The sequence below is a fragment of the Lepidothrix coronata genome, unplaced genomic scaffold, assembly GCF_001604755.1.
Source record: "Lepidothrix coronata isolate B3197 unplaced genomic scaffold, Lepidothrix_coronata-1.0 Scaffold37, whole genome shotgun sequence".
NCBI lineage: Eukaryota > Metazoa > Chordata > Aves > Passeriformes > Pipridae > Lepidothrix > Lepidothrix coronata.
Window position 1 is genome coordinate 4,954,084 of NW_016690217.1, and position 21,131 is coordinate 4,975,214.

Consider the following 21,131-nt stretch of genomic DNA (forward strand, 5'->3'; position numbering starts at 1 on the left):
TGTGAACTGAACACTGGTTAAATCATTGTTTTACTGGAGGATGGCGTAGCCCAGGAAACAATATTGGTTCCAGTCCTGTTCAACACCTTTATTAATGGCCCGGATGAATATATATATCATATGTCAGGTGTGCCCTCAGCAAGTTTGCAGATGACAATGGACTGGGACAAGTGACTGGGACAAGCACAACCAGATGGTTGTGCTGCCATCCAGAGGGATCTGGACAGGCTGGAGAAAGGGGTTGACAAGAACCTAATGAAATTCAATGAGTAGAAGTGCAAAGTCCTGCACCTGGGGAGGTACAACCCAAGGCACCAGCACAGTCTGGGGGCTGCCCAGCTGGGAAGCAGCTTGGTAGCATAGGCCTTGGAGGTCCCCATGGACACCAAAGTGACCATGAGGCAGTAGTGTGCCCTTGCTGCACCAGCAAATGGTATGCTGGGCTGCATTAGCCAAAGTATTGCCAGCAGGTTGGCAGAGGTGATCCTCTCTACTCCTCCCTGGTGAGGCCACATCTGGAACACTGTGTCCAGGGCTGGGCTCCCCAGTACAAGAGAGACATGGAGAGAGTCCAGCAAAGGGCTATGAAGATGATGAAGAGACTGGAGCATCTCTGCTGTGAAAAAAAGATAAGAGAGATGGGACTCTTCAAACTGCAGAGAGGGTGCAAAGAAGTGGAAGTCAGCTCTTCTCAGAGGTGCCCAATGACAGGACCACAGATGATGGGCACACACTGAAACACAGGAGGTTCCCTCTGCACATCAGGAAACACTTTTCACTGTGCAGATGTCTGAACAGTGGCAGAGGTTGCTCTGAGAAGCTGGGGTGTGTCTGCCCTTGAAGATGCCTGGACATGGCCCTGGGCAACAGGCTGTATGCGGCCCTGCTTCAGCAGGGTGGGGATGGACCAGATGGCTCCCAGAGGTCTGTTCCAACCTCAGTCATTCTGTGCTTCTGTGAAGCACTCAATGACAACAAAAAGCATATTGCCATGCTTGAAATAAGTGCTTCATCCTTAAAAAAAAAAAAGAAAAAAGACTCTGTCTCCACAAGTTATATTTCTTCCAAATACAGATACTGTGACTGGCTGGCCAGTGTACATAATCTTTTCACCATCTACTCAAGTAAGGGATAGGTTAAGGATGTTCACAGCTATTTGTTTCAACTTTATCAAAGAGAACACTGAATTATATATGGAAAAACCAAGTTTCTCCCCACATTTAGAATTATTAATCTGCTTCTCCATTACCTTATGTTATCTGCTCTACATTTTGAAAAAAATGTGTTCACTTTTCAAACATTTATAGATAAATCAAATTTATAAAGTCAAGTTAATATACAAACTGTATTACAAATATGCCCACTGATCTTTACCTTTGTAAATGGCACTAATAGAAAAATTGTTCTCTACATGTAATGCAAATATTTTGATGCTGCAGCTGATACAACTTACAGAACAAATTTCCAAAATACATACCTCTAAATGCACTAATATCTCCATAGTGTACCTGGAGCACAAAATATCTGCCACCTGTTTCTCCTCCAACTCTGAATCCAACACCTAAGAGAAGGAAAATGCATTGTTTTCAGAAACAATAAAATACAAGATGGTTCACCATCGCCAACCATATAAAAAGTACAAAGCACTGTAATAGCTAGGAGATGGGGTAGAAAATTTCACTGAGACACCAGTAAAGAAAACTTTGTCCTGAAATCCAGGCAAACCACCAGCACAACACGTGTTCCCAGATTAGGAAGCAGGACCATAACTTAGTTATTAATGAATAGATACCTGCTTTATGCACTGAATTCTCTCAATCAAAGGATATTAATATAGATTCCATATATATATATACACACACACATATATTTACATATATATATATATATATATATAAACACTATTAAACAAATTAAAAATAAAAATTAAGTTTTGCCATCCATGTATGATTCGGTAGAACTTTCATTTCTCATGCAACCTGTACATGATACAAACTGATTAACACTGACTTATTAAGAAGACATTGAGAATGATAAGATAAAAAGATCTGCAGTAAAATATTTTGAGATGTAAGTTAATATTGTATGCAGAAAAAATCTTGAGTAAATAATGCAGCTATGTTACTTGTTGACAGAAGCAAGCACAGGCACAGAAGACAATGGAGAAGTTTAAAATAATTTGAAATAATGAAATTGCAAAATATTGCCATCACCAAAAGGAACTTCTCTAAACCAATTCTACAATGAACATTCTCCAGAAGAAGCAGAGAAAGTAATTTTTTCATATTTGGTCAGAGAATCCCACAGTAACAGGCAAAGCCTATTTATAAATGGGACTGCAGCCTCTCTGTGGAAAAATGAGGCCACTTTATGAATACTCCCCACAAACCTTATATTTTTGGACAGCTTAGAAACAAGAAGAATATTACTCGCTGGGTTTTAACAGCAAAGTTTCCACATAATCCTCCAAGAACCAGACTTCCACAGAACCTTTCAAGTAACAATTTTTTAAATTGACATTCTGATAACCAAGTCAAGTAACATTCACGTTGATAAGTGTGTAAACAGATTATGAAAAATCAACATTTTTATGATATTGTGCACTGCTCCTGGTTATGAAAATAGGCAGTAGAAGACTAAATTAAAAACTTCTAGAATTCAAGGTATTTTCAGACTGAGGCTACACAGATATTTCTAGGACCCTTAGTGGTTATTAAAAAACAGCTTCTTCCTGTTTTCCAGACACATCACTCCAAGGAGCTTTAAAAGTTTTGATTTAATTCAGCAGAGTAGTTATCATACAAGCAAATTGGTATATAAGCATGTTGCTCAACTGCATCAAAGCATTAAGAAATGCAAAACACTTTACATTGTACAATATATTTAAGACACAGAAAAAATTCAATTGAACTTGCTCGTGGTTTTCCAAACACATAAAAATATTTCAGTACAGTTTGTGTGCCACTAAAGATATATGAATAGTAACCTTACAGTAAACATAGTAGGAAATACAAGATTAATGCTATATAAAAATAAACATTATATCATGACAGTTATCTCTCCCTCAGCCTTTCTTCCCCCTACAGAAACCCAAAATGTTATAGCAAACAGAATGACAAAACCCCTCAAGCACATTAGCTAGCATAATAAATGTCATACTTTGTGAGTCTCATGTTTATAGTTTCCATCAACTAGACATAACAGAAACATTATAAGAGGTTCCCAGATATGCCAGGTGCTTACTTCCATATCCTCTCTTTTCTCTTGCCCCTGTACACAAGAACTCCACATTAAAGGGACAATACCTTTAGGTAGCCTGGTGGGTGGAGCATTTCTTGCCCAAGCATACAAAATGTTAGATTTATCTCTGCACGTTCCTTCATCACAGTCCCTAAAAATGAGTAAAGAAAAGGGAATATTATTTTTTAAATCTTGAAATCAGAAAATGGCAGGTGAATTACATGCAAACCCACTAATTTCAAGATCTGGATGTATGTTGATATTTCTGGATGTATGTTGATCAAACACATTTGCTTTAATGTTGATTATTTTCACAGATATCAGCAAACATTCCAACTTCTTTTATTTCTCTCCCTCTGCCTTAAGACAGTGTCAGGCAAACAGGATCAAAACCATAGATAGTTCTGATAGGCCCTGTTAGCCTAACAGCCAGTGAGGAAGAAAATGAAGGAACTTTTGTGAGAGTGAACTGCATGAAAATTTCTAGCACCATTAGCTCAACTGACTCAAAATGACAATGACTGCCACATTTACAGGGCTCATGCACAAAGCAGAAAAAACTTCCCACAAGACATCACAGCCTTAAGTTAAAATTGGTTATTTAGAAATTGTTTAATTCTTAAATTAAAAAAAATGACAGGAATCTGTGTATGAACCCACAAATAGGAGGCACTCATGCTCTTTCCTGTTGATGCTGTGGGATGTGTTGGTGCTAAAAAATCTCCGGAACAGTTAATTAGAAGTGAGATAAGGAAAGGGTTTATTGTGCTAAGGCAAAAGATGTTACAAGACGTCCGAGATGTTACATTTTATAATACCATCTATCCAATCCCAAATGTGTCCACCCTGTGGCCTTTACTCTGGACTGCCCCGGGTCCACCCCCTGAGAAATGGGTCTGGGGTCTTTTACTTCATCATCTTCACCATCTTCAGAGCACAAAGGGTACACAGTCACCTAATTCTTGACCGTGTTCTGCGGTTTAGGCCAAGATACAAGCATTCTCCAAACAATCTAGGCCTTGCCTTGACAAGAGACTAAAAATTTCTACTGGATTTGGGGGTAGGAGTGATATAGGGAGCATAGAATGGGGTAAGAGGGTTAAGGAATGTGTAAACTATTTGTACTACAAGGAAAGGGATGTGAGGGTTGTTGCTTTTAGAGTCTATTTCCACTACTTATAAAACTTATAAGGCTTACAAATATTAGAAAAATAAAAAACCATTAGGGGCTCAAGGTATCACTGTACTTTATGCAAGCTCATTGCTTTAAGGCAATTTTTATGCCACTGCACAATTTCTTGTTTTTCATAAAAAGAGAAATCAACACACATACACAAAATAGAAACGACCATTAAAAAAAAAAAACAAATAAAAAACTACCAAAAAAACCCCCAAAACAAAAACCCATGGGAAAACAAAAACAAAAAAGAAGAGTTTGCCCAGTTACAGACCAAACAGGTTAAGAACACTTTCAAATAACTTAGAGCTTGAGTTGTGCCTAGCCTCTGCAACTAACCTTGCAGGTGACACTAAGGCTGGAGAATGAAAGACTTCAAAAGACTGATAAATTCTAGATACCTTGAATCTGCAAGAGCTGGTAAACTTGGGGCACAGACACTGTTAAATCCATAAAAGGCCAGTCAGGCACAGTCATATAGACTCCACAATGTACCTGGATCACATCCAAGAAGGTGCTGACTGCTCCACATGGGTGTAGGCCATATGATGATATACGTGGATAATCAAACAAGGGACCCTAAGGAGCTTTTCCAAACACCTACCTAGAAGATGTTTCTCCCTCTCGATCCTATAGGTTTATTTATGGGGTGTATTTGTACTTTCTTCAGTGGCAAAGCATCACATTGCTGAGCATGGAGTGTAGAAGTCATTCAACAGGTGCAGCATACACAGGTATGACTTCTAGAAAGCCTACTCTGAAATTATTTAGACTACTTCAACTGATCCAAGCCAGATGCGATAAAGGTTGATATCCATGCCAAGCTTTCATTCCAAAGCAAAAGGGTACAGCCCCTTCTGTTTATTACTGCTTGTAAAATGAGACCTGAAAAAAAGTCTGTACACATAAGGCATGGTTTCAGTCACCTGAAATTCTGGGGAGAACAGAGTGCCACACAGTGTGTGGAAGAGTATAAAAGCATCGAACACCAGGACATCCAGCAGGCTCACTAATGTGTCCGTTGAGGACGGCTGGGCCACAGGTGCAAATGACAATGATGCGTTCCAACCATCTCTCAGGAATAACCAGCTCTTCTGGCATATATATCAAACCACCTCAGCAGGACATTATGCCTTTCTGTGGTCCCAGTGAGCCTTACTGCAACCAGGCTACTGTATTTGTTTCTGACAGAAAGCACTGCCATAATCATGAGAGTGTCAAGAGAAAAAAGAACATGCCACTTCTTCCTTTCCATTAATTATGCTCTCAACATATATTTTTAGACCTTCAAAACTAACAGTTTGGTCATCTGCCCCTTAAAACATGCCCCAATGGACAAGGAAAACTTATTTTAGGGCAAATGAAATGTTTTGATTGACACAGCTGCAGCTGAAAACTACACAGCTTCCCAATGCTACAATATAAAAAACGCAAGAAACTTTGGGGGTCTAACCAGGTATTGAGATGCAAAGTTTGGAAATGTGCTGAAGAGATTGTTTAGGAAGAACACCAGCAAAACTACAAGCACAGTCACAGCTTCACCACCACACTCTGGGCCAGGCAGCCTTCATTTATACCACAGTATTTTTAAGAACACATTAGTTAGGTAAAAAAAACACGGATTGTTTCAAACTTTCTTCCTGAGACATTAGCCAATGAATGAGGAAGACTTCAGGGGAGAAAGATGAAATACAAACACTATTCTTTCATTTTGCTTAAAAAATGGTCAACCCTCTCATTTAGCCATCAATGCTGATCTTGAATCATCAAGTTTTCAGAAAAAAAACAATCCTAGAGGAGATTCCAAAGAAGAGGTAATATAACTGATTAACAGATTTAAAAGCAAGGGACTAGTAAAAAGTATAAATTTAACAAACAAATAAAAAATTTAACACATCACTGAAATTCACAGCTTCTTCACATGCAAAAAATTACATTCTAAACAGAATGAGTAGCACAGAATACCTTAAAAATGGACTATTACTGTGTATTATACAGTGTTGTACTAATGACTGCTTTTGACTGTGGTCAAAATTTGTGAGTAAGAGAGGTAAGAGAGGGCATGAAAATAGAGCCTAGTGACTGCTTCTTGAATCTTTGGGTTTTTTGCAAACTCTCCAGGACTTCCCAATGGCATTCTCCCCAGTCTTGGGTAAGTTCAAGAGCCTGTTTTTTTTAATGGCACCGGGGTTTTGACTGATTACCTACACTGAAAGTAAAATATTTTACTATGTCAGCAAGGCCAGTATTTGGCTTTTGTTTTAAGAGTATTTGCATTGATTAGGGTAACAAAAAACTTTTTTTATTTCTTTCTCTATTATACTCTACACCTTGACTCTAAACAAGACTTGTAAAAAAAAAGGTAATTGAGGTGATTGAGAAAAATTATCGTTTTTAGCTCTTGAGCTGAATGTTGCAGAACATTCTGGGGCACTCACAATGCCAAGAAATTACACCCAGAAATAAAATTCTTTCTATTGTCCCCACTCTCCCTTATACAGTGAAATGCAAGTACTTCACTGAACCAGCCTTGACATCTTTTGCAACTTGTACTGAACCACTGCTGTCAAAGACTTCCAAAATCATCCTCTCCTGCCAACAGAAACAGCTAGTCTGACACAGGAATTACTGGGTGGTGATCTGTGACCTGTACTTGTACATTTGTTTAGATTAGATAACTACTTAAAGTTGCCCTGCCTGATCTCAAACTAAAGGTTACGTCTATGAATCAGCTCATTCATGGGCGTTCATTTCAGTGTTAGGTTTGATGCAGCACAAGACCTGTCTTTCCACGAGACTCCCAAGTTTTGAATAATTCAACATTTTCTTTTAAATCATTCAAGTGCATTCTTTATTATCTATGGACAATTTGAACTTCTGATCAATCAGTTCAGACATGTTACTTCAATTTTGGCACAGTTTGTCAGCTCAGACAAAACTTCTTGCCATAACGGCTGAACTGTTTTTAGGGTCAATTACGATCAAGAAACAGAACCAGCTACACCATTTTTTTTTGCACGTCAAGCAACACCTGAGACAATGAGCCCTAGGAGACTACTTTTTTTTTTTTTTTCTGTGGAAAGGCCATGGTATTTCAAAAAGAGCGAAAGGCCTGTGCACTTTAGCATTTGTTCAGATAAAGATTCTACCATGTTGCAGTGAACACCAGAGCCAGCACAGGACCCACACTATTTGAGAGCCTTTCAAAAGGCCAGGGGCATTTGCATGAGTAGTGTCAAATCACCACAAAAGGCAGCAGGGCCAAATGGGTATAACAAATTTTGGCTCAGCCTGGCTCCAGCCAGAGGGCAGCTAATCCCAACAGTTATCTGGATACTGTATCTTCCTCTCTCCCATTCCTCCCCACTCAAAACTGGTCTGAATAAAACTTCACACCCCAGGGGAAGGAATTTTTTTCTTGCATTCTGAATGCTCCTAAAGACCCATTTTCCTGTAATACAACTAGCCCACATAGTGAAGTTATGAGAAGTAGCTCTTGACTTGACTTGTTTTAATGTTCTTATAACTGATTACAAACCATGCAACTGATGTTGCCCAGAATTTCAATGAAGAAACTACAATAAAGAAAATAATCTATGTGGCACGCCCTTAATTCAATAAAGCCTGTCTGTAAAAATGTTGACCATGTAAAATGAAAGAGAAGAATCTTTGCTAAACAAGTCTTACAGTGGTGCACTTAAACAACCATTCTTTCTCCTAGCTGATGGAAGAGCAAGTGAAATCATCACTTGCTAGACTGCAGGTAACGAAAGGAATAAAAAATAAACAAACAAAATCAAAAACAATAAAGACAAATTATACACAATCATCAGAGTTACTTTAACCAAATTACGTTAGATGTCTCCAGCAAATTTGAATTAATAGGAAAATACATGCTTTTAAATCATACCTACTCTCTGCAATCACTTATAAAAACATAAAACAGTTTTGCACAGCCAAATATTTCAGTGAATGTATTTACAACCTAAACACTTACAGAAATATGTACATATACACACACGTTTGTTCATACACAAAATACTACATTAATTATACACACGTATGGCTACAATGCCTGCAAACAGGCATTTATAGAAGCTTATGCAAGTGTGTCAAAGACATATATGTAGATGTCTACACTTTTTTACGCAGAACACAGATGATCATCTCTCTAGCCTTGCAGATAAGGTAGAGCAAGATGAAAGCTGAAAACTTGAAAAACAGGGACATGAAATAATGAGACAGTGAATGAAGAGCTTTTCATTTTGAGAATGCAAAGCAAACACAACTAAGAAACCACACAAAAAAAATAGCAAAATTTAATCAAGCCTTGCATATGGAAATATCAAATTTAAAGACAACACTAATGTATTGGGCCTGGCTGAGATGGAGCTAATTTTCCCCACACCAGCCCTTACAGTGCTGTCCTGTGTATGGGTAGCTAGAAAGGTAATGATAACTCAACAGTGTTTGGGCTACTGCTGAGCAGTGCTCCCACAGCATCAAAGGTTGTCCCTCCAATGTTTCCCCTCACCAGCAGGCTGTGAGTGGGCAGGTTCTTGGGAGAGGCCACAGCCAGGACAGCTTACCCAAACTGAGCAAAGATATATTCCATACTATATGATGGCTGCTCAACAATAAAGGCTAGAAGAAAGAGGTGGGGCCTTTGTTATTTACGACATTTGTCTTCCAGAGCAACCATTACTTGTGCTGAGCTCTACCTCCTGGGAAGTGGCTGGGTACTGCCTGGTGATGGGAAGCAAAGTAAAAGATTTCGTTCTCCTCTGCTTCTGCACACAGCCTTTGCTTCTGCTTTCTTGAATTGAGTTTATGTTGATTCAAGAGGGTTTCTTCTATCTTATATTATCTCTCCTTCCCATCCTGCTGAGGAGGGGAGGGATAGACCAATTCGGTGGGAACCTGGCGTTCAGCCAAGCTCAATCTGCCACAACTAAGTAAGTATTTCATCGTTTGACAGGTAGCTGTTAAGTACAGCAATCAAGAACAAAAGCTGCATTAGCTGCCACACTGAACAAACTGTCACTGGTGAGTTTTTTGCGGGGCAATCATTATTCTCCAGGGAGAGTGAAGATACAGCCAGGGAACTCAAACTATCTGAACCCTAGTCTCAAAATGGAGATTTGAGTCTGATTCAGCTTTGAAGAATTTTATATTTTTGGTTTTTGATCCACCTCTTCCAAACATCTTTAGAACATCAGCTGTAAGTGACTTAGGCATCATCTCATGACTTCATCTCAACACAAGTTCCTGATCAATCTGTAACAATATAATTCTATCATGTAGGAATTATTTCAAGGCTCTAATACAACTTCTTCCAGGTATATGAAAATGAAACAAACTACCAGTACAATCTATTCAGTTTTAAACAGGATACTCAAGATGTAAACTGCTTTAGAAGGCCAAAATGGAAATTGTTTTCTGTTGTGTATTTTTCACATTAAAGTATGAAAGAGGTATATTCTATCATATAAGATAAAAAAAAAAACCCACAGAAAATCGGTCTGACGGGAAAAGAAATTAATAGAAATTCTGTGCTTTCAGCTGTACTTTGGTCTGAACTTTTTAAGTATCTGCTTTTCTTGCAAGACAAGATTACAACATTTTCAGTATTAAAACGGTTGATAGGTAAAAAGGAGACAGAATTTTTTACAAAAATTTGTTGTATGTTTAAAATATTAATCAAATCATCTCCCCAAAACATGCATTTTTTTCTTGAAAATATATTCTACTATATTACTAGCTCTAAATTCCAGCTCTAGTTACCTTTTTAGGAAATACTTAAAGATAAATTGTGATTACACAGTTCTATCAGAAAACCTATATTAAAGTTGTTTCTTACAGTTTAGAATAATTCATATAAACCTTTCCAGCATCAGCAAAAATACCTCATCTCCTCTCCTCTGAAAACCTGGAAAAAACTTGCAAAATTACTGGACAGACCATTAATTTCCACCCACTGTCACATTCTCTTCACTTTGGCTTCCCATACCTATTTTAGTGTCACTGCTCTCACTGCTTAGGCATTTTGGAGGGCAAGTCAACCTCCAAACCGCTTGATCAAAGGAATCTTCTTCACCTTATCTTTCACTTAGTTTCATTCTGGACACCTGACACAGTATTTCATACACAGAAAAGCAGCCAGCTGTAGTTGAAGCTTAGATTTGTCAGTGTTCAATGACAATCTGCTCACAATAGCTCCTGCCTCCTCCATGGAGACAGGCAATTAGCCATGAAGAATCATAAAACAGACATTTTTCTCTACCTCAGTAAGGAGTTAAGTTAAAAAACAAATAAACAAAAAACACTTTAAGTGTGGAAAGAATAGGCTGTCATACATTTCTTCTTCGTTCCAAAATATTATACTTTTCCAATAAATTGTTACAATGGAAAAAGTTTATGTGGAAGCAATTAACACACACACACACACACACACACACAGAAGCTGGGTAGTAACAAAAGCAAGTTGCAGCTCTTACCAGTAATTTTCAGTAGAAGAGGGTTCATTACATCCAAAGAGTAACATGTGGTGGACTGTGTCCATGCTGGCATGAGGCTTAAAGTCAACTGAAAAACAGAATGGAAAAAGAAGTAAGCTATCCATACTCTCCCATTAAGTCACATATGCAAGAGCATTCTGAGTAATTTTTATTCTGTAATTCTAGAAATACGGTATGTCTGTCTCCACTCATTTATGTGCCTACTGCATTTCACTTACAAGCTTTCCTTAAATTTCCACTCAACAGGCCACCTTTCAAGCTAAGATACTGTACCTCACTCAATCATTGAGAAAAAGTAATTCCAAGTTCCCAATCAAAACCACTGTATTTTCCCCAAAAGTTAATTATGACACTTAGCTAATGTATCAATGTATCCCAAACCGCAAAATTTTACTGCCTTTGAAATTTGCACTTGAGATTTATAACTACTCTTCTACTTCTTTTGTACTTCATAAAAAACACAAACAAAAAGTAAGTTACAGTTAAGAGCAACTAAAATCTTATGCACTACTGATATCTTCTTCCAGTATTCTACCTGGTTTACATTTTTCTTGGATCATTTTTGGGACAACAGTTTCAAGAAGGGATTATGATTGATTCTCACTAATATGTCAAACCTTCTGGAACGGAAAACAAGATTTGTTTAAAGTTAACATGATCTCATTGTCCAAATATTTATCATCCTTAGAAACTTAGATGTGAATGTTCACCTCTCAAATGTCTGTTCTTTATCCTATGCCACTGCTAAAACACTTTTTTGGATTCTCAAGTGATTGTGATCCTCTTTACCATAGTAAAAAGTTTACCAACATCACATTGTAATAATATCAACCATGAATGTACAGTGATGGCATTTCTAAAAATAAAGCAAGCTACATTCCTTTATTACTACTGAAAAGATGTGTCAGATGCAGGGAATGCAGTCAAATTTTTCTTCTCTCATTTTCACAGAGAGGAACATTGGAGGGTTTTTAACCTTATACTACAGCAGAAATTCCAAAGCCAAGTCACTCTTGTTCTTACATGTGCATAGAAACTGAGGAGTCTTTAAGCGTATTTTAGCTCTTAACATGGGGAGATGGTGAAGTTGCAAACAACAGTTCTGCTCCCAAGATTTGTGGATTTATTTTAACATGGAGCTGAGGCAGGGTTCCAGAAGTGAATGATGACGTGGATTACTGTCCCAGTTTCATGGGTGGGGGGGAAGTCAATGAAATAGCTTTTAACCAAATTTTTGGAGCTGAGATCTGTTGTGAAAAGTGAAGAAAACCAGCCAAAAGTTAAGGCATGCACATCGAATTCCAGCTTGAAGTCACAAGGCATGCAGCCAGATCGTAAGAAAATGAGCATACTACAGCGGAGAGCTTGGTTTGGAAACTAAGAGATGGATCTATATGCCCTGGGAAGGTACTTGGAGTACCACGTATGATTTCAGAAGTGCAGAATTTGCCAGCATGATTAAAGTCTAGAGACTACCTAACATCTTTATTTTCCTACAAGCAAATTCTACTAATTTCATAGCTAAAAACCTAATCGGTGTTACAGAAAGACCTTTTGTTTTGATGTTTTTATCAGTAACAATAAGTAGGAAAATTATGATTTACGCTCGAATGGGAGAGGCAACTTGGCATTTTACGTGGATTTCCTACCTTAGTTTTCAGGTGTTTCAGGTGTTTTAAACTGCTGTTATCAATTTAAGTGAGAGATTAAATTTCTGAAACAGTTTATAAGCAGTTCACACATATCACAGAATCATAGAATCAGTCGGGTTGGAAGGGATCTCTGAGATCATCAAGTCCAACCCTTGATCCACTACCACCGTGGTTACTAGACCATGGCACTAAGTGAAAATTCATTAATTTTATTGTCAAAATTAATACCTGTACAAAATGTACTGTAAATTACTGTAAGTAACACCTAAAAGGATAGCCTTCAATGAATGTAAAATTGAAGGTTAGGCCTCTTACCTGCTAAGCCACCACCTGTGCTGCTGGTTAATACTATCTCGCTGTTTCTTTTTAATTTCTCTGCCACTCTCCCATCACAAGTATTTACCCTAATGACTGCGTCAGGAAGTCTTTTATTCTCTCCACACAGCGCCTGTTAAAATTGCATTGCAGTGCATGGACAGGACCTTTAATTGCTATTATAAAACTTATTACAAATAGCTTAATAAATGATACTCTTACTAATAGGAAATAATGGACCAGAGTTAATAAAGCAAAATCAGTTTTCTGTGTGAGATACTTGCACATGCTATTTTGCACATGCTATATAGCTGCACATGCTATATAGCTGATATACTTCATCATTGATTCTGAAGAAAGCATTGAAAAACCTCCCCATCAGCATGTGGGCTTAATAGAGCCTTGGACAGGTGGTTACAGTATGGTTTCTATATAGTTACTTTCTTAGCAGCACACTCAGGCCTATAACCTTCCAAAGAAAGGGTGAAAAAAAAAAAAAAGGTCATTTAAAAAATCCTAAATTGTAAAAGCCATACAAATTAACATGAGATTCAAGCCAAATGCAGTACCTGTCACAGAAGGATAAAATGGCCTGGGCTGGATGGGACCTTAAAGATCATCTAGTTTCAACCCTCCACCGTCCACTACACCAGATTGCTCAGAGCTCCATCTAACCTGGTCTTAAACACTTCCAGGGGTGGGGCATCCACAGCCTCTCTGGGCAGCCTCTTCCAGTGCCTCACCACCCTCCCAGTAAGGAATTTCTTCCTAATATAAACCTACTCTCTTTCAGTTTGAAGCCACTCCCCCTTGTGCTCTACTCTTGTAAATAGTTCTTCTCCATCTTTCTTGTGAGCTCCCTTTAGGTACTGGAAGGCTGCAATTAGGTCACCCGAAAGCCCTCTGTTCTCCAGGCTAAACGATCACAATTCTCTCAGCCTTTCCTCATAGGAAAGGTGCCCCATCCCTCTGATCATCTTGGTGACCCTCCTCTGGACCCGCTCCAACAGGTTCACGCCCTTCCTGTGCTGGGACCATCACTCCCACTACCGTCACTTTTGTCTGATATTAAGGAATATCACAAAAGCCTTATTTTTCTAGTTGACAGCCTCCACATTTTACAGCAATGAACAGAACATTACTCAATAGTTAAATATTTTTTTATGCGTGGAGGACTTACACAAATGATCACTAAAATAACAGTAGCAGTTTTGGTATACATACTTAATTGAAGTCTGACTTACTTTCTTGACCAAGTACTACTTAAAATTACAAACTCCAGGAAAAATGGGAACGAACAGAACATGATATCAGTTCAATCTTAACAGTGTGTAGTTGTAGGCGAACACCAGGACTATGAGGCTTGGAAAGAGCAGCTTTAGATGCGGGTCTGCTGCAACGGCGACTTCCGGGATTGAGCAAAGCAGAAAAACGACGACTACTTGCGTTATCTATTGTACGGGTTTCCCCCCCGAGCTGTGTATTTTTCCCGACCCACACGCCCCCCCCTCACTCAGAGCCACGTTGTCTCCCCTCCCCGATATATGCCATACTAGAGTAACAAAACCACAGCTTCTCAGAGTTGTTCATGGATGAAAAGTAATAAACCATCTAATTATATCAATTTGTGTATCTGAACGTAGAAGGCTCCATTTCATTTCTACAGCACACTCTGACAAGGACTAAGAGCCAGTAAGAAAAAGATATTCACTGGTCACCCACATGAATGAATGTAAGGAGGTGAAGATGACAGTCAGGTTTCCTGGCTCAGTGGCTTTCTGTCAGATTCAATCTTTTTGAGTGTCTGTAGAGCACCCTTTATCCATCTCTAAAGCTTAGTAGTGAAAGAGTGATTTTTATTAATGTCTGCACCATTAAAGGCTGAACTGAGTTTCTAGTTTGGCTACTTATTCATAAACATTAATCAAACATGATGCAGAAGAAGAAAATCACAATATATTTTAAAAATGTAACTGGAATGATACTTTCTTGGAAAATTATATATTAATCTCTCTTACTAATATCTTTTACATATTAATCTCACAGCCACTTCATTTCACAGGAGCAAAAGGTATGCTTCTAACATTAACATAAAGGTACATCAACCCACCCCACAAACAAACACTCCCCCTACCCCAGTTTGTCAGCATTTACAGCCCTTTGGGACAGAAAAACAACAACTGGTTCAGACAGAAATCTCAGCCTTGACAGTCTGACCCTCCACTAAAGAATACAATACAGAAAAGGAACAGCATCTGCAAAAATATAGAGATGCATGCCTGAAAAAGACCTCTAGGGCAAAACTTGGTCTACCTTCTCCTTCTAGTTGGTCCTTCATAAGTAAGTTGGATCAGTTCCTTTCTCTGGTAATATCTGAACAAGCTGGTAATCTAGTAGAGTATCCCTCCAGTTTTGCAGTTCAAAGTTACACCCACTGTCCCTGCACAAGCACGAATGCCTACTGGTTTTAAATCTCTAGGGGAATGGCAAAGCTGAAGTCTGAATTCAAAGTCCTCAAATATGAATTTAGTAACAATATTGAAAAAAGGTTTCAGAAGAAGTTTTCTACTTATTAACAAATGTAGTGCTGCCCACAAACAACACTAAAAAGTGAAGCTCTCTCTTCCAAGGCCCTTATATTTCACCAATACGCAACAAAAATATCCTGCTGCAGGTTCCATAACAGAACCTCCTCTTCCACAATTTCTTGGAGGAGGGGAAAAAAATAAGGGTACAAAAAGGTACAAAAAGTAAACAAAAGGAACAAACTAGTGAGTCTTGGTCAAACTGTAAGGACACTTGGTCATAAAAGTGTCCTTTTAAAGTGCAAAAGTGAAAAAAAATATAGAAGACATTTATTTAGCAGTATTATGTGCGAATGAATTGAACTGAAGGCAGAAGATGCAGGCTCTGTCTCAGCTTTACCATCGCACTGTCTCAGAAACCCAGTTTATCGTTTCAGTTATGAATATTCACACATACTCATATTGAACTCTTTAGAACACATACCATCTTCTCAATATATCACTAAACAGCAACCCGCAGTCATAGTTCATATGTTAGTTTTTAGATGTTTTTATCCCAAAACAAACCAGTATGTTTTAAGGAAAGTCAATGACACCAGTTTTTGGCTATGCAATGATTCTACTTTAACCATAAAAATATAGAACTCTATCCCTTTAAAAAGAAGTATTAATTCTCCTTGTGCCAATCTTCTATGCTTAAATAAGTAACACAAAATGCAAGTTGATAGCTTCAGAACACTTAACAGTATGCAGAAGTATTTAAGGAAAAAATTCTGTGCATCTCATTTCTTAGGTGATGGTACCTATTGTAAAAATCTGACAAATCTTTTTCATGAAGAACATTTTCCAGTGATTTTACTGAAGCATGATGGAACTGATCACATGCTTAAGATTGACCATATGCCTATTCATTTTGGGGGAAGTGACAGAAAAGGAAAAAAAACAAGTAAGTTTGTTTTAATTCAGCTTCCAAACATAAGAGCTTGTAAGGAATACTAACATGAGAATACTAACATTATGTACACACAACAAGCTGGTTTGTTTTGTTCTTTAAAATTTGCTCATCAAGTTCCTCTTACTCTTCAAAGCTCCACTGACAACTAGAATGGTTTCTCTGTCCAGACTTTATTCTGCTTTGTAATGACATGTACTCAAGCACAGTGATCACTGGAAAGGTGGCCAAATTCTATAAAAATCAGATGAAGAACATATAAACATCTAAAACACGTCAGAAGTTTCTAAGTCTTCCGAAAAAACTAAAACGGGTTGCATGGCATGATTCACATCAAGACTTTGTATAGGTATTACTCAAGCAACTTCTTTCAGTAGGTCCTTTTAAACATACACACCATAGAAAAAAGTTTACACGTCTTCACCATATACAGATACCAAATGACAGAACTAGATGTGCAACAACCCCATAATAAATTAAACCATGAAAATAGCACTAAATAAAAAATGTTAAAGGAAGGGAGTTAGTAGTATTGTCTCTCTGTGAATCAATGAAAACAGAAGAGCCTATTCCACACAGCACAGAAAGGGCAGTTTACCAGAGAATGATCACGCACTCCCTTTTATGCATATTTTTCCCTCTGGGGTCACACTCAACAAAAATGTGAGGTCAGATTCTCACCTCTTTACAAAACAGATATTCAGAGAAAACACTTAAGAAAACGTACTCAGATTTTTTTAGTTATTGTAATACAACATGAAAACCAAAACATAATTTTCTGTCTCTGAAGGATTTCCACAAGGAAATCCACACGGAAGAGTACTCTCATAATACACTACATCAAAAAGTGTATGAGATTTCCACCATACTTTTTTAAGTGCAAATACCCTAAAATGCGACAAAAGTGTAAAGAAAGAAAAAGACTTCTCATTTTTTTTTTATTCAGTTTATAGTATGTTCTGATAGTGAAACTATCTTCAGCCAAACCAACAGGCCTTCTCTCTACCCAAACAACTATATGTTCACAAGCAAGGCACAATAAAACCAAAAGGACCTCAACAACTTTCTGAACAGTTGTTGGTGGTTTGCCAATCTATATGATCACAGCATTTGTAAGTTACTACAGCATTTCCCTCTACTTGTCTGCCATCTTACTCATGCCATGACATTTAAAAGAAAAAAAAAAAAAAGATGTGAGAGGGTTTGGTTTGGTTTGTTTTTTCCCCCAGATAAGTAAAATCTTCCTGCAGCCAACACTGATTATAAGTGCAAAGGATTACAGCCTGTACCAGCAGGTAAGTAAACAGCCTGCTCAGCAGAGTAGAATTAAGTATCTGGCCAGAGACAGGAAGCCAATACTTTACAAATGGGACTGTTTGGTACTGACATGCCAGATGCACCTGCATGAAGCTCCTTAACTACAATTACTCAATGAATCTCTTCAGATACAGTTTGTTATCTTGACTCTAAGTAGCTCTCTCTAGTTTGTTTACGCTAGCCATGACAAATGAATTTTGGAAACCCTGACAGCCAAAGATTAAGTCAATATGAGTCAAAGGGAAAAGAAAAAATAGTGAGGTTCCTCAAAATAGCTTGCTTAAGTTCTTCCAGTTAGCCAATACTCACCTACATAGGCTTCATCATCCACTGGCAGGCGTACTGACATGCAGAGGTAGGTATCAGACTATTAAAAGACAAAAGAATAGAAATTACCTTTAAATTGGGAATGTTTAGAATTAAAAGAATAGAAACAAAGCATCAAAAATTTTCTACACTTTCTGAAGATGAATGTGGGAATACTGAATAAATAAATATATAATAAAAAAGGACCATCTAGAAAAAATATCACCTGCTTTACTGAGATACTTGGCCAAAGACAATGTACATTACCTGGATTACTACTATAAGAAAAAAATTCATTGCCATAGTTTATTTACATATAACACAGATTAGGCTATAAAGTCATCAAGGTGGTTTTTAGGTTGATAGCTACACTATTAACTATTTTAAACCCTTTTTTTCAACCTTCAACACTGTCTAGGAAAGGAAATATGTCATCTACTGGAATTTCTCTACACCCATGTGTGGGGTTCATGTTACAAGAAGAGTGCTCAACTCTGGGAGTTGTAGTCTCCCAAGTACTCTAACACACATGTGCAGTGGAGTGCCTTGGGGTGATTGGCTGTAGGTCACGTGTTACAGTTGTGTTTAAGCTGGTGTTCTTTGTAACCTTAATTCAGCACCACACAAACTGTGCAGCCCGGTTCGTGCCCATACAAATGCTACACCCATGAACTCAAAATCTGGTAGGACTTGCACCTTCACAAGGACATCTACATAGATGAGGATAAAATTCCTGCTATGAGAAACTTCAAACCTAATTTAAAAGAAGACACTGCAAAAAGGTGTAAACAATTAAATGCAGCTGAGAAAGGACAAGTACAATGGTGATAACAATATATGATTACACAGAGCAGTGATGTGCACAGACAAGAAATCATTTTTCGTGTTTTTGCTAGAAGATGGGAAGGATGAACAGAGGTCAGCTGATAAAACTTATGTGAATGTCCTTGTGTACTCATTATATGCCTTTACACAACAAAGATACTAAAGCCTTCTAGAAATATTCTACCTTTTCTATTTAACCTGGGTTCAGAAGTAGATTTGTTTTTTAGAACCTTATACCAAACTCTAAGAGTCTATGGCAGCAGCGCTTCATATTGTAGTAGAAATAAACAATTTCACACAAATGTTCATGTGTCAGAAGAATGCACAACTTAGGGCAGATCTGTATAGGTAGTGAACTCCTAAGTCACATAAGGGGTTGGTTCCCATTAATGCAACCACGGAGCAGCTGCAGCTATGCAGCTATTGCTGCCTTACCTGCAGTAAGGCAAATCCTGGCCCCCCCAACCCCCTTACTAGTCCAGGAACTCATTGGAAAAAAAATGCAGGGTTTTTGGCAACCTTTCCCCCAGCCTTGACAACATGAGATATACAAATTACATTCATGCAACTAAACTACCAATGCAAGGACAAATGTTAAACTTGGCTCCGCCCATTTGCAAATCATTCCACTAAAAATCATACCATTATCACCATTGCAAAGTGAAGTTGATACAAAATAATCTGGGGTTTCTTTCCCTTCCTCCTCCTGCTTGGAAATGCATACATATTTCGTCCATGAACCAGTCACATATTTTACAGAGCTTAAGCTGTATGTTAGCTGTACAGTAAGAGATTTCAGCAATTCATACAGTAATCATTGCAAAACGATAATGTTTTGCTCATAATCTAGGTACAACCTTACTGGAGGTAACAAAAATTCATCTTAATTTCAGAGAATGCATGCAGAAGGTTAGATTCTTAGAATCCAAAATAGTTAATTTTCAGTATCTGCTTTCATCAAGCATTATCTGGGAACCTGGAGTATGAAGGGTCTTGAAAATAAAATTAAATATAATTGCCTACAGTGAAGCTGTGGAATAACTGAACTCAGCAGAAGTACTATTTCAGGAGGTGCTTTTCTTTTTTCAGCTTGACGATATTTCTGACTAAACAACCAATGTCTCCAACCTTTTGAGAACAGTTCTGACACCACATAAACCTTCTGATTGTACATATACATTGTATGGTTATAACTTGTAAACAATGAACTGGTTAGTTCCATTATACATCTGCTTGTTAGCTCTGATGCCAGATAGGAAATGAGACTGTCATGTGTGCATAACACAAAGAGAGAAAGAGGCCAAAAGAATTCAGTTTTGTGAAGTCTCCAGAAAGTACTAATCTGTGGCCAAAGAGTGAAGAGTGAATTCAGAATTCATTACAATCCAGTTGAAACAAGACTTTCTTTTCACAGAAGATGCATGACAAAAAAGAGATAGCACAGAACATCCTGGTGTTGCTCTAAACTCTTCTGTTTTCTAGAATTTAACTCAGTCGCATCTTCTCCAGTAATTTCTACTCCTCCTCTTTTTTCTTTTCTAACTTTTCCAGCCTTTGCTACGTAAATTGTTATACTTGAGAACCCAGGAACTGCAATAATCATGACCCAAACAGTGATACACGTCCAGAACTCCCTTAAAAAAAAGCCCACAATTAGGGCCAAGAGGTACACCAAGAAGATAGTGACCTAGAAGGAAGTCAATAGAGAAGGACTTCCTCTTGTTACAGGTTATAAATCTGAGAACAGAATTTTTCTTTCCCTGCTTCCCTGTAAGAGAAACAGAGTTCGAATAGGGAAGGGGGAAGGGAGTTAATTAGCCTTACAAAAGAACTAGCTAGCCAGGCTGCATTCCTCGCTGATGGCTCATCAGAGACTGGGGGGAGAAGGAAGGAGTTTTGGGAGGTGGTGGCTGGCTCTGCTCCGAGGGGAAGGGGGCAGACTGTGGAGTTTGCTCTCGGGGATGGAAACGGGGATCTGCGTGCGGGCATTTGGACAGAAGGCCTAGAAGTCTTTCTTTCTGGCTTCCTGTCCTGGTGAGGCCAGACCACCGGACTCGGTCGGCTCGCACACTGCCTCGTGACTCCAGCCGGGACCTACTGGGTTTTCATTGGTCTGTGCTTGCTGGGAGAGAAGGAAAGAGCCTTGGAACACCGTCATCTGAGAACAAGAACTGCAGGCCCTACACCTTCTATGATCCAACAGCGCCCCCTGCAGGCTACGATTCATCATCATGGCTGGGCTTCGTGAATGAAGATTTGGGAAGGGCTCTACCCACGTTTGTTGCAAGTGCGTTGGTGGCTGAA

At 38.4% G+C, this 21,131-nt stretch overlaps 1 protein-coding gene across 15 annotated transcripts in view; it reads right to left on the reverse strand.

Annotated features, from left to right (window-relative positions):
- The window catches only part of PAM (peptidylglycine alpha-amidating monooxygenase), a 125,479-nt gene that overhangs the window by 48,307 nt on the left and 56,041 nt on the right, over positions 1-21,131 (reverse strand). For all 15 annotated transcript variants that reach the window (XM_017812590.1, XM_017812602.1, XM_017812601.1 and 12 more), the window contains exons 4-7: positions 18,006-18,063; positions 10,915-11,002; positions 3,306-3,391; positions 1,478-1,561 (exon numbers count right to left, since the gene is read on the reverse strand). In XM_017812590.1, the coding sequence (XP_017668079.1) occupies positions 1,478-1,561; positions 3,306-3,391; positions 10,915-11,002; positions 18,006-18,063 (316 nt within the window). The remainder of the gene's footprint in view (positions 1-1,477; positions 1,562-3,305; positions 3,392-10,914; positions 11,003-18,005; positions 18,064-21,131) is intronic.